This window comes from Talpa europaea, assembly GCF_964194135.1.
Source record: "Talpa europaea genome assembly, chromosome: 10".
NCBI lineage: Eukaryota > Metazoa > Chordata > Mammalia > Eulipotyphla > Talpidae > Talpa > Talpa europaea.
The window spans coordinates 73,473,740-73,487,313 of NC_140077.1; the positions used below are offsets into that span (position 1 = coordinate 73,473,740).

General features: G+C 43.1%; 1 protein-coding gene across 1 annotated transcript; it reads left to right on the forward strand.

Moving 5' to 3' along the window:
- Positions 1-8,319: 8,319 nt before the first annotated feature.
- LOC311178439 (guanine nucleotide-binding protein G(I)/G(S)/G(O) subunit gamma-2-like) lies at positions 8,320-8,535 on the forward strand (the record flags this gene model as incomplete). The annotated part of the gene is made up of 1 exon (XM_084245032.1): positions 8,320-8,535. The coding sequence occupies one exon, from the start codon at positions 8,320-8,322 to the stop codon at positions 8,533-8,535; it is 216 nt and encodes a 71-aa protein (XP_084101158.1).
- Between the last annotated feature and the right edge of the window lie 5,039 nt (positions 8,536-13,574).

Genomic DNA, 13,574 nt, shown 5'->3' on the forward strand with positions numbered 1-13,574 from the left:
TAGACGAGGCAGACACAGTGGGAAGGAAGCTGAGAAACCTCCAGAGGTGGATGTAAGTGAGAATATGAGCAAAGCAAAAATAGTTGAGTCCAGGATATGTCAATCATCACTGTTCAGCAAATGAACTCTGACAATCACTCCATCTTAGAAATATGTGTTCCATTTTCAGAAGCTAAACCCACAGGGAAAATCCCAGGAGTTCAGGAAAAATAAGTCAGTGAATTCCCCAATGTTTCAAAAGGAGTACAGGAAGGAGTAAGTCGCTGGACCACTCCAAAGTTATATGAGCCATCTTATGTGCTTCAGATCAGAAAATGTTTTTAAAGATTTATTTATTCATGCATACCAGAACTGGGTTACAGGCCAGAGGTTTGGGGGGTGGGGTGAGAGGATTCACCAGAGACGAAGTGGGGATCAGAAAGTTTAATAAAGAGGGCCTCCCTGGTGGCACAAGGGGTTAAGACGCAACTTATGAAGTGATCTGCAGCCACTGCAGCACAAGTTCGATCCCCAGCCAAGTAGCTACCCGCATGGCGCAGCAGACCTCTTCTGTCTCACCCGCTGCTCCCCTCAGCAGTGTATATCAGTCATTCTTCCTGTTCTGTTCCCCACTCTGTCTCTGGTGAATCCTCTCACTCCCCCCACCTCTGGCCTGTACCCCAGTTCTTGTGTGCATAAATAAATAAATCTTTTTAAAAAAGGAAAATTTAATAAAGAAAAAATAGACAAAAGCTAGGTTTTACTAAATGTCCACCCTAAACAACAACAAAACAACCCATCCATTTACTAATTTCTGTAGAATCTTACACAAAAAATAATGAGGTAAATTTTACATGACATTAACCATTTTCAAGTGAACATTTTATTTTTTTTTAAGATTTATTTATTTATTTATTTATTTATACAAGCACTGGGTACAGTCAGAAGCGTGGGAAGGTGAGAGAATTCACCAGAGCCAGAGCAGGGAGCAGAGCAGGCAGAAGGACCGAAGTACACTGCTGAGGGGAGCAGCGGGCGGCAGGAGAGGTCTGCGCGCCATGCGGGACCCTCCTCTGGTGCCGGGGAGCAGCCAGGGATCGAACCGGCACCGCAGAGGCTGCGGGCAGCTTCGCAACCCAGCGCTCAACCGCTGTGCCACCGGGGAGGCCCTCAAGTGAACATTTTAAATGGCACTTATTCACAATGCTGTCCACCCACCACCTCTCATCTATCTAGTTCCAAAACCTTCTCAGTGCCCCTAAAGAAGATCCAGTGTCCATATGTAATCACTCTCCATCCACCACCCTCCCCCACTTTAGACCCTGCTTCCTGTCTCTAAGGATTTCCCTATCTGACATTTCACATAAATGGAAGCATGCAATATGTAACCTTTTATGTCTGATTTCTTTCACTCAGCAAAATGTTTTTGCAGTTCACCCACATTGTAACATTATTAGTACTTTACTCCTTTTTATGACTAAAGAATACCCCATTGTGTGCTACATATATCACAAATTATCTTTTCATTCCATTGATGGACATTGAGTTATTTTCCACTTTTTGGTTATTGCAAACAGTGGATATGCATGTGTAGATATGCATGTATAATAAGGATGTATCCACTATGGATATGCATGTGTAAGTATATAAATATTTGAACTGTTTTACATTCTTCTAGAAATGTACCTTGAAGTAGAATTGCAGGGTCCTATGATAATTCTGTTTCCCTTTTTGAAGAACAAGCCACTTATTCTTAACCAGGGGATTGCTATATACCAGCCAAAAAATGGTAAAGAAAAATGAGGGTAGGACTTCTAGGATTCCATATGCGGAAGGATTCGGGCATATACTGTTGGGGCCAGTGTGAGACCTGATGCTTGGGGCCAGTGTGAGGAACCAGAGATGGGTCCAGAGGCCAGAGCAGCTGGAGGCTAGAGTGATGTCCGTGGCCCTTCTGGGTCATGCCCAGAGAGAAGTCCAGGAATTGGCCTCTGAAAAACTCAAACAGAACAACATCTGTACAGCCTGAACTGCAACTGGCTGTGGTGTCCTTCGATTAAGGAGAGAAATGAGGTTTCTACATCTAGTAAATTGTTTCAATCAGGAAAACTGTGAATTAAAAAACAAATAGTGCTTCTACAACTCAAATGAATAGACTTGAACTTCCTTCAACTCAGAAATCTGTTGACGTTCATCTGTTTTTAAGCTTTAGTGCTTTCCTTGATAATTTTGCATCTGTCTTCTCTTAGTTTCTTAACAGAGTTCCATTTGAAAATTTCAAATCACAGTCTGATAGGCCAGCCCAGAGAGGAGAAAAGAGCTCCTCCAGAGGCAGTGCAGGGACTGTTGTTTCTCACTTTGGGTATCTTCGTATTTGGAAGAAGTAATTTTGTTTTTCAGATTAGGATTTTTTTAACAAAAGAAAAACTGTATCCGATTTTATTTTATTTTATTTTATTTTTATCAGAATACACCTTATTTATTTATTTAATTATTATTAATTTATTTTTCTAAGGACGTACCATTGTTTTACATCTTTGTTAATATCCTGACAGTACAGGATTTCTCCCCTCAAGTGTGGTCACCGCAGCTCTCCTACCACCGAAGCCACATGTTCCTGCATCACAGGCCAGTGTGCTCCCCTACTTTTCACCCACCTCCCATGCCCCAGATCTGTGATCAGCTTCGAAGGTTTCCTTTTTTTATTGTTATCAAACTACAATTATTGTACATCCTTGATAGTGTTTGGTCAGTATAGGATTCTGACTCCCTGACTCCCTCGGGTGTAGGCGCCGTAGCCTTCCCACCACTGAGGAGCCCATGTTCCTCCACCGTGGCCTATTGTGTCTGCCCCACCCCCTGCTCCTCTGAAAGCCAAAGATCAGTGGTCGTTTTTCAAGGGTTGGTTTGAATGTTTGTCTTTGCCTGATCCTTTGTGTTTTTTCTCTGTATTTCACATACAAGTGACGCCATCTTTCTCCTTCTGGCTTATTTCACTTAGCAAATCCCCTTCCAGCTCCATTCATGCTGCCAATGGCAAGAGTTTATCTTTTGTGATTACTGAGTAGTATTCCACTGTGGGTATATACCATCCCTTGATCCATCCTCTGTTTGAGGGCACATAGGTTGTTGGAATAGGTAGTTCTTTCATGTGCAAGAAAATCCCAACAACTTCAGGATTCTAGGTATCCCTGGCCCCACCCACTAAATGACAGTAGATCTCCAGTCATAAAATACAAAGCCCCAGACACCCAGGCAGGGGAAATACTCTAATCCCCAAGTTGGGAACCACAAAATGGAAGGGAAAATGTAACATGTAGAGGTCTGGAGAGACTTATAAGGGACTCCTGAAAGTCCCTGCCTTCTTCATAGCAAGATCTTCTCTGGCCCCTTTTGTATCGCTTCCTCGTAAGTCTTGATTATCTTCTCTCTGGACCACTCCATCTCTCTTGTTTTTGCTAAACATCTAGTCAGTTCCTGCTCTCCATTGTGGATCAAAATTTTCTGATCTTCATTTTCTTGAAGACTATCCCCCCTCCACCTCTCCCCACCTCATGCAAAGATGCTGGCTTGTTATTAGGATCCTCCACAATCCAGTGTGTGTATGAGACCTGCCTAACTTCCCTTACACAGCAACAGGTTAGAGTAGAACTGGGTCAGCCCAGGCCTTCCGGTGAGGAGAACAGCATCAGCAAAGCTTGGGGTCAGGAGGAAGCCTAGAGATCCGGAGAGATGGTGATAGACACCATGGCTTACACAGACTTTAGGGTGTGTTCAAAGAGAAGGTGGGAGAGAGGTTGCAGGCAAGTGATCGTGGTCTTACTCAGTCCTCACTGGGATGATGGGTGGGAGGAGAAGGCCCGACCCATTCTGGGTAAGTGCTCAGGTATGTACCTTGGGCAATGGTGACACTAGGAGACCCGAGTCCCTGGAGAACTGAGGGAAGGACTGGGCTCGGGAGACAGCACCAGATGGAAGGAGAGGAGGTTTCTTGTCTTTAATTCTTCTGGGAGTCACTTAGTATCAGATGCCTGACATGACAGTGAATATCAGGAGCTACTCTGTGGGAAGGGACCCTTGAAAACTGGCTCAGGGTAGGTGGGCACAGTCATTGAACTTAGGCTGGTTGGGGTACAGGCTGCCAACAGACACGAAGATTCCCCAGCTGAAGAAGTTCTCTCTCACAGTGCAGACCAATAAATCATGCTGACTGCATTTACTGATGAATTTAATCAGGCAATTGGTTTGACTATCTCCCAATTACCGTCTTCTCTTAATTATAATATGCATCGCCCCCTCCCTCTGTACCTTTTAACATTTCTGAAATAGGGATGTGTCTTAAAATAGATGTTCATATTTATTGTAAAGTTTATTTTTTTTGGGTGAAGTAGCTATTAAATCAATGGTGCATCTTATAATCAATGGTGTCTTAGAATTGAGGATATAGGATAATTACCAAAATTGATTTCCCATTTTGATGTAGTATAGGCAAGATTATTCACTGGGCACCTGGAAACACCTGGGCTCACTCATGCATACAAAACTGTGGGCACTCTCAGTAGACCCTACCGACACACACACACACACACACACACGTACACAGACATATACACACATGTGCTCACCGCCCCCCTTTGAGGTGCTGAGTGGCTGTGGGATTGCATATCATCAGACCCTCAAGGAGCCATGAAATTTGCACAACATGCTGAACCCTACCCTCCCTTGGAAACATCAAGAAGAATTTGCTTGTGGCCCGCTCCGCTGCTGACAGTGCTGCTGATCGGTCTTGGCCTGGGACAAAGATGCTGTTCCCTGTAGGAGACCAGACCTGGCCAATGAGATTCCTGCAGGCAAACTTGATAGTTAATGCTGGCAGAGACATCCTGATTTGAGGTGCTCCCCTATCTGGATCACCAGCCCTGCTCTCCTCAGGGGCTCCCCACTCCACAGAGCCCCCCAAACCACCCCCACCCCCTTACCCCCGCTTAACTGTCTGCTCTGACTTCCCAACCTGCTGCGGTAGCTTACCCATTCCTCTTCCTAGAGGAAAGGAAGGGCATGGGCGATAGGGTGGTCAAGGCTTGTCATGTGGAGCAGAGGATGGCGGGTCACCATGAAAGCCCATCGAAAGGTAAAACACAACGGAGAAAGTGAGGAAGTGGTCTCACGAGGCGGCAGCACCCTGGAGATTCCAAGACTCTCCCAAAGCTACAGGGAACCAGAAATGAGAAGTGACTCAAGTCACTGAACTATGAGCCTCTAAGCTCCAAATAGGCATCAGAGTAGAGGCCTCTGCCAGAGCCTGGCCTTAGAAGGAGTGGCACCTAATGGATGAGGGCCCTTCTTCTCAATCTCAGACCTCTAGGATTCTCAAGGAGCCAAGGCTCATCCTATATTGAAAAAACGTCCTTCATGGCACCATTCCACCCTAGCCTATCTGCCTAGGTCATCGCTTAACTGAAATTTGGAGGCCATGGAAATTTCTGGAACAGGACATATTGACTTTTCCTGGTTCCACTTTGGGTGGGATAGGGGTAGGGCAAGAAATAAGCTTTGAGCATGTCCCAGACCTCCTTGCTTGCCTCCCTCCCTCCAAACCAGGGGAAGGAAACTGACCAAAGGAACTGAGTTGCTGGCAGAGAAGCAGTAGCAGCCCCACTAAGGATCATCTCACCCCCACTGCAAAATGTCTGCAGAGAACCCCCAAGGAGTTTGATCAGCCAGAGTCTCTGATTTGTAATTTCACTTAATGCTATTAAGGGGGCAGTTTGGGCCATTTGTTGGAGAGGGCTGGCAAGGTTCCAGAAACCTTGGCTAATGAATCTCAGCTATTAATCCCATTAGTCTTCTACTGTCTGCCACTTCTGATTAGGTCCTTCCCTCTCCCCCTCTTCGCCCAATCTTTCCTCCCCCAGAGGATGCTTCCTGATGCCCAAAGCTCATAGCATGTTCCCGTAAACCAGGACTGTGTTGGTCTTGCTCACTAAGCGAATTTTTATCAGAAATTGAAAAGAAACATAGACAGTCCATGTGGGTGGGTGGGGCAGTTTCCTCAGGAGAATCACAGACTCTCCCCTGTTTTCTCTACAGCAATAGTTAATAGTCTTTAGGGTACATGCGTGTGTGTGCGCGCACGCGCGCGCGCACACACACACACACCCTCATCACAGTATCTGCATTTTCCAGCAGAGATGTTTGACTTCTTCAGCAGGTTGTCAGTGACCCAGACATTTAGAGACCCTGTTTGATAGCATTTCTGATGGATGCTTTCTGCTCCCTGACTAGACAACTCTGAATCTACAAGAAGTAAGTCTCACCCTTTGCCCCTGTGACCACTCTTCTTTTATTTGAACCTAGGGCCCAAGGGTTTCTGTGGCACAAGGGAAAAGAGTCACACAAATGTAAGGTTACTTCTAGTCTGCTACTTGTCTGCCATGTAATTTGAGGCATGCAACATTCTCATACTGGATTGGACCCTCACTGCTGGCTTTTACAGGTCTGGGCCCCCTAGTTTCTGGCAGAAGCTGGAGAAGCTCTATGATAATTAGTGTGTGCCCTGCTCCAAATATTGTGATTTGGAGCACACATCAATGACTGTTTCCTCACTAATGAAGTGGAAAAAATAGTGTATTGGGAACTTCTGCTTCTGGGATGATGGAATAGATGTACTTTTCCCTGTTCCTCCTGCTAAGCACATCTGCCCCTGGAAAATACGTGTAGCATAGACCTAAGAAGACTCTGAAAGGCTGGGAGCTGAAATCACACCTACTGGGGAACTCAGGACCTGAAGAACAGCACGGAGGTGATATCCTTAGGTTTTCTTTTGGCCTCAGCCATCCCAGACTTTGAATTATGAAGTCAGCAACCAAGAAAAACCAAAAGCCACTGAAAAAGAAAAAGTCCCTGCAAAAGCCTATTTTAGTCAGAGGACCAAGACCAAGAGATAGTCTAGCAAGCCAGAAATTCTTTAGACAATAACCACTCCACTCCAGCCAAACTCAACAGAAAAAACTATGGCCCCACTTTCATCTGTGCCAGCAAAGGTTGAATGGGAGGTCATGACTTTGACTACCAATAAACAGATACAAAACGTCCTCACCACTGTGCCAGAAGAGACCAAGTGGGGAGCTGGGATTCCCACCTCTGACAGCGTCAATGAGGACCTTCCCTCCCTTGGTTGTCAACAGAGTCTGAGAGCTGAACTAGACTTCTGCCTTCAGCTGGCAGTCCTCACCTTTCCCTCCCTGAACATTCCTCTGCTCGAGCATTGCCAGAGAAAACAAGATGGATAAGATGGTTGAAATAAGGTCTGGAGTTTCATAAAATACCTAATATGACAATGTCCCAGTTCCTATAACTCTTTCATCATACCAAGATCAGGAAGATCTCAAACTAAATGAAAAAAAAAAAAAAAAAAAAGGACAGTCAATAGAAGACAACACCAAGATGACAAAGAAATTACACTATTTGATGGAGTTTAAAATAGTTATGATAAAATATTTCACAGTCATTATGAACATGCTTGAAACAACTGAAAAGGCAGCCTCCCTGGTGGTGCAAGGGGTTCAATCTCAGCACTATGAAACTATCCACAGCCACTGCAGCTTGAGTTCAATCCCTACCAAGGTGCTGACCCACACGGCGCAGCAGACCTCTCATGTCTCACCAGCTGCTCCCCTCAGCAGTGTATTTCATTGGATCCCCACTCTGTCTCTGGTGAATCCTCTTACCCTCCTGCACTTCTGGCCTGCCCCCCAGCTCTTATATGCATAAATAAATAATTCTTAAAAAAAAGAAACAACTGAAAAGAAAGTCTTAGCCAAGAAAGAGATAATAGAGATAATATAATGGAAAATCAAGTGAGAATTAACAAGTAGTAGAACAAAAAGTTCAGTGGATGACTCAACAGAAGAACAGAGGAGAGAAAAAAAAGAGTCAGTGAAATTGAAGGTGCAATAAAAATCACCAAATCTAAATAATAGAGGGGAAATGGGCTGAAGAAGGAGAAGGAGAAGGAAGCATATAAACAGATGTTTAGAGGAACCATTAAAAATACTATACAAAGGGACTAGTCCCTGGGCTGCAGGCGCCACCGCTGCACATACACACAGCGGCTGCCACTCTGTGGGCAGCTCCTACTACTAGGGGACTGGGTTGGGCTGGGCTGGGCTGGGCTGGGCTGGGCGGGCTGCTGCGCTGGGGCTCACCTGCACACAGCCGCTCCGGAAAGAGGAGAAACCACTCTTCTCTGACCAACCTCAGGAGTGAAGCTAGATCTGCCAGCTAGTCTCAGACTTTGGGAACTGAAAAGTGTGTTTGAAAGATCTACCCAGCACTCCAATGGCCAGCAACAATACCACCAGCATAGCACAAGCCAGGAAGCTGGCAGAACAGCTGAAGATGGAAGCTAACATTGACAGTTTAAAGGTATCCAAGGCAGCTGCAGACTCGATGGCCTACTGTGAAGCACATGCCAAGAAAGATCCCCTTCTGACCCCTGTTCCAGCTTCAGAGAACCCATTTAGGGAGAAGAAGTTTTTCTGTGCCATCCTGTAAGTCTTCGAGAGGAACCTGCAGAGCCTTGAGGCTCCTGGGACACTGACGTAGAGTTTTTAGCAAAATGGGCGTCTTTCTAGTCCATGGCATTTAAAGAGAGTGAAGAGAACCATCCTGGAAACTCCAGGCTATGCATGTTTAAAGATCTGGTCTCCTTTATGAGAAAGAAAGCCGATCCACATCCTGCATTAAGAGGTCTGACACCGGCAGAACTGCCTGGAGGAAGGGGATATGTAAAGATAAATATGTGTCATTTATCTTCTGCCACCCCTCCCAGACTTTTCATTTCTGCTTCATTCCTAAAAAATAAAAATCAAGGGCCTCCCTGGTGGCGCAGGAGGTTAAGCATCGCACTATGAGGCAATCCGCAGCCTCTGCAGCACGAGTTCAATCCCCAGCCAGGGAGGTGACCCACAAGGCGCAGCAGACCTCTCCTGTCTCCCCGCTGCTCCCCTCAGCAGTGTATTTCAGTCAGTCTGCCTGTTCTGCTCCTCACTCTATCTCAGGTGACTCCTCTCACCCCTCACACCTCTGGCTTGTACCCCTGTTCTTGTATGCATAAATAAATATTTTATTTTATATTTTTAAAGATTTATTAATTTATTCATTTATTTATTTATGCAAGCACTGGGTACAGTCAGAAGCACGGGAGGGTGAGAGAATTCACCAGAGCCAGAGCGGGGAGCAGAACAGGCAGAAGGACCGAAGTACACTGCCGAGGGGAGCAGCGGGCGGCAGGAGAGGTCTGCACGCCATGTGGGACCCTCCTCCGGTGGCCGGGGAGCAGCCGGGGATCGAACTGGCGCTGCAGAGGCTGCGAGCAGCTTTGCAACCCAGCGCTCAACCGCTGCGCCACCAGGGAGGCCCCATAAATAAATATTTTAAAAAAATAAAAATAAAAATAAAAACAGATGGCTGTTCTGTACTAAGACACATACGACTTTTCTTGGCGTGGAAATTGCTTTAGAATACCCTTTGATAAGCTGAGTTGTCCAGTGTAGCCGAGGTTTTCTTGGATGGTGTTGGTGTTGCTATTGAGTCTTTGTGCCTTTCTTTTTCTTTTTTTCTCTCTTCCTATCCCTGTCTACCACCCCGCCCCCCACCCGCCTCCACACTCCCACTCCAGTTAGAATAGTACAGAGAGTAGACTGGACTAGTCTGTAAGACCAAACTCCAATGATGTGTCCAAAATGTTTAGGGAGATGTTCCCATGGTTTATCCTCATGGCAACAACAGCAGTTCCAGCTGTCTGTATTCATTTATCATTACTCTAACATTTGTACATGATAGTTTTGATCCTGCAAGTAACATAAATCATGTATTGTGAAAAACAAAAACAAACAAAAAAAATACTATACAAAGGGATATACTCAAGAACACTATTGATAAATCACAATGGCTTCATAAAAAAATGTTTGAGTAGTTCACAGAAAGACAGAAAAAAGAAAACAGAAGTAAAAAAAACAGAGAGATGAAACAGAAAACATAAAATGGAAGACATAAACTAATATATCAACAATTACATTTAATATAAATAGTCTAAAAACACCAATTAAAAGACAGAGATTAGGGCCTCCCTGGTGGCCTAAGGATTAAGTCTCTATGTTATCATCACTACTGCCTGAGTTCGATCCCTGTCCAGGGAGCTAACTCACATATAGTGCAGAGACCTCTCCTGTCTCGCCCACTGCTCCCCTTAGCAGTGCATTTCAGTAGCTCCACCTGTTCTGCTCCCTGCTCTGTCTCTGGTGAATCCTCTCACCCCCTCACCTACACCCCATTTCTTCGATGCAAAAATAAATGAATATTTTTTAAAAAAGACAGAGATTAGCAGAGTAGTTAAAAAAATAACCAACTATATATTGCTTACAAGAAACTCATTTCTAATATAATAATATAGTTAGGTTGAAGGTAAAAAAGATGAGGGAAAATGATATATCATGCAAACATTGATCAAAGGAAAGCAGGTGTAGCTACATTAATATCAGACAAAAGCACCAGAGGTGAAGAAGGACAATATGTGATGATAAAAAGATTGGTCCATCAGGCAGACATAACAATTCTAAATGTGTGCGCAGCAAACAGAACCACACAACATAACCTGATAGAACTGAGGAGAAATTTAAAAAACACAATTATAGTCGAAGACATCAACATTCCTCTCTCAACAATTGAGAGACTAAATAGATTTAAAAAAAAAAAAAAAAGAGCAAGGATACAAGTCCTGGAGATTTCCCTGGGGGAGAGGGGGAGTGGAAGGAGGATATTTTAATTATGAACTCAATTTCCTTAATAGTTATAGAGCTACTCATGTTATCTGTTTCACTTTGAATGAATTGTGGTAGTTTGTTTTACCAGAAAGTTATCCATTGCATTTAAGTTGTCAAATGTACAGATACCGAGTTGTTTGTAGCATCCACATTGTTATATTTTTGATGTCTGCAGTGTCTTCAGGAATGAAGCAAGATTAACTTCATTCCTGATATTGGTGATTTGTGTTTACTCTTTTTTTCTTTGTCATTCTTGCTAGAGGTTTGTCAATTTTATTGATATTTTCAAGGAAGCAACTTATTGATTTTTCTGTATTGTTTTACTGCTTTCTTTTCATTAACTTATGCCGTTATCTTTATATATCCATTCTCCTCCATTCTCCTGCTTGCTTTTGGATTTATTTTTCTTCTCTTTTCCTAGATTTTTGGGGTAAATTTTAGATTATTGATTTAAAAATTATTTTGGGAGAGCCAGAATATATAATAGGCAGAAGTGGTGGTCCCACATATCCACAAGATATGCCAGGGAGGGACTGGCTTCATCCTAGTATGGATACTGGCAAAGGATATAGAATCATCTTCTTTAAAAAGGAATTTGTAATTTTCCTTAAAATATGATAGGTTGATCATCCATGCGTATCTGAATTTCTTTCTAATAACTCATTAGAGTAAAATAAAGTTATAAACCCTCAAGTTCAAAGAAGGTAAGAGTCAAAGACAGAAATGTTTTAAAATATTAGAACTGAAATGTTGCTGTACAAATGCTAACTGACTTAGTAGATCAGAAAACTGACTTAGTAGACCATACCCTTAGGAAACCCTTCTAACACAGGGTTGGCTCATTATTGCCTGTGAGCCAAATCCAGGCCACAGCCTGATTTTCTAGGGCACCTAAACTGAAAGGGGTTTCCAACTTTTTCAAGAATTGTAAAAATTAAAATCAAAACAAAGAATATGTGACAGAGTATGTGTGACCCCTAAAATCTAAAATATTTAGGGCCTCCCCTGGTGGCGCAGCGGTTGAGCACTGGGCTGCGAAGCTGCCTGCAGCCTCTGCAGCGCCAGTTCAATCCCCGGCTGCCGGCGAGGGTCCCACAGGGCGCGACAGACCTCTCCTGCCTCTCCTGCTGCTCCCCTCAGCAGTGTATTTCGTCGGTCTGCCTGTTCTGTTCCCTGCTCTGGCTCTGGTGAATTCTCTCACCCTCCCGTGCTTCTGACTGTGCCCAATGCTTGTATAAATAAATAAATAAATAAATGTTTAAAAAAAAATCTAAAATATTTATCATCTGCCCCTTCACAGAAATTTGCTAGCCCCAGCTCTACAGAAAAATTCTTTTCAACCCAACCAAACTATTCAACTAGCATAAGAATTCAACAAGCTTCACAACTTATTCTATGAGATCACTCTTACTCCGATACCAAAACTAAAAACTTCACAAGAAAACTAATATCAGCTATGAATTTAAATGCAAAAATACTCAACCAAATGTTAACAAAGCAAATTCAGCTGTATATCTGAAGGATCCCAGGAATGCAAGATTGATTTAGTCTAAATTTGTCTAAAATTAATCAATGCAATACACGGTATTAATAGGATAGAGAAAAAAACACATGTTCATCCCAACAGACAATCAAAAGGCACTTGACAAATCCAACAGTCTTTTATTATAAAAACACTCAACAACAGGGCCTCCCTGGTGGCTCAAAAAGTTATGATGCAACATATGAAGCTATCCGCAGCTACTGCAGCACGAGTTTGATCCCCGGCCAGGGAGAAACCCACATGGTGCAGCAGACCTCTCCTGGCTCACCCGCTGCTCCCCTCAGCAGTGTATTTTGGTCAGTCTGCCTGTTCTGTTCCCCACTCTGTCTCTGGTGAATCCTCTCACCCCCCCCCCAACACCTCTGGCCTATACCCCAGCTCTTGTATACATGCATACATAAATAAATAAATCTTTTAAAAAATTTTTTTAAAAAAACCACTCAACAACTGACGAATGGTGGGAAACTCATCCAAGGTAGGAAGTGGGAAGACTTCTATGAAAAACAATTAACATCATAGTTAACGGTGAAAGACTGGATGCTTTCCCCCTCAGATCAGGAACAAGACAAGGAATTCTGCTCTTATCACTTCTTTTACCTCTTCCTCAACATAGTACTGAGATTTTAGCCAGATCAACCAGTCAAGAAAAAAAATTGAAGTCATCCATATTGGAAAGGAATTTATTTTTAAATAAAATTGGAAGATGACATAATCCTTTCTAGAGAAATCCTAAGAAATTCACTAAAAATCAGTAGAATTAATAAATGAACTCACAGGAGTTCATTAGTGTGGCAGGATACAAGATCAATATATTAAAAAATTAAGTATATTTCTATCCATTAACAATGAAAAATTAAAAATTACATTAAAGAAATGATCCCATTTATAATTACAGCAAAAATAAGAAAATACCTAGAAATATAATCAACAAGAAAGTGCAAATATTATATATCCAAGATGTGTAAAGAATACTTACAGCTCAACAATTAAAATACAAATAACTCAATTTAAAAATTGGCAAATGATTTGAATAGGCATTTATACAAAGAAGGTATACAAATAAGCACATGAAAATATGCCTGGCATCATTAGTCGTTAGGGAAATGTAAACCCAGCTACAATTAGATGCCAGGTCATACACAAGTAAAATAGGCAGAAAATAACAAGTGTTGATGAGGATGCAGAGAAATTAGAGCCCTTACATATTGCTGGCAGCAATATAAAAT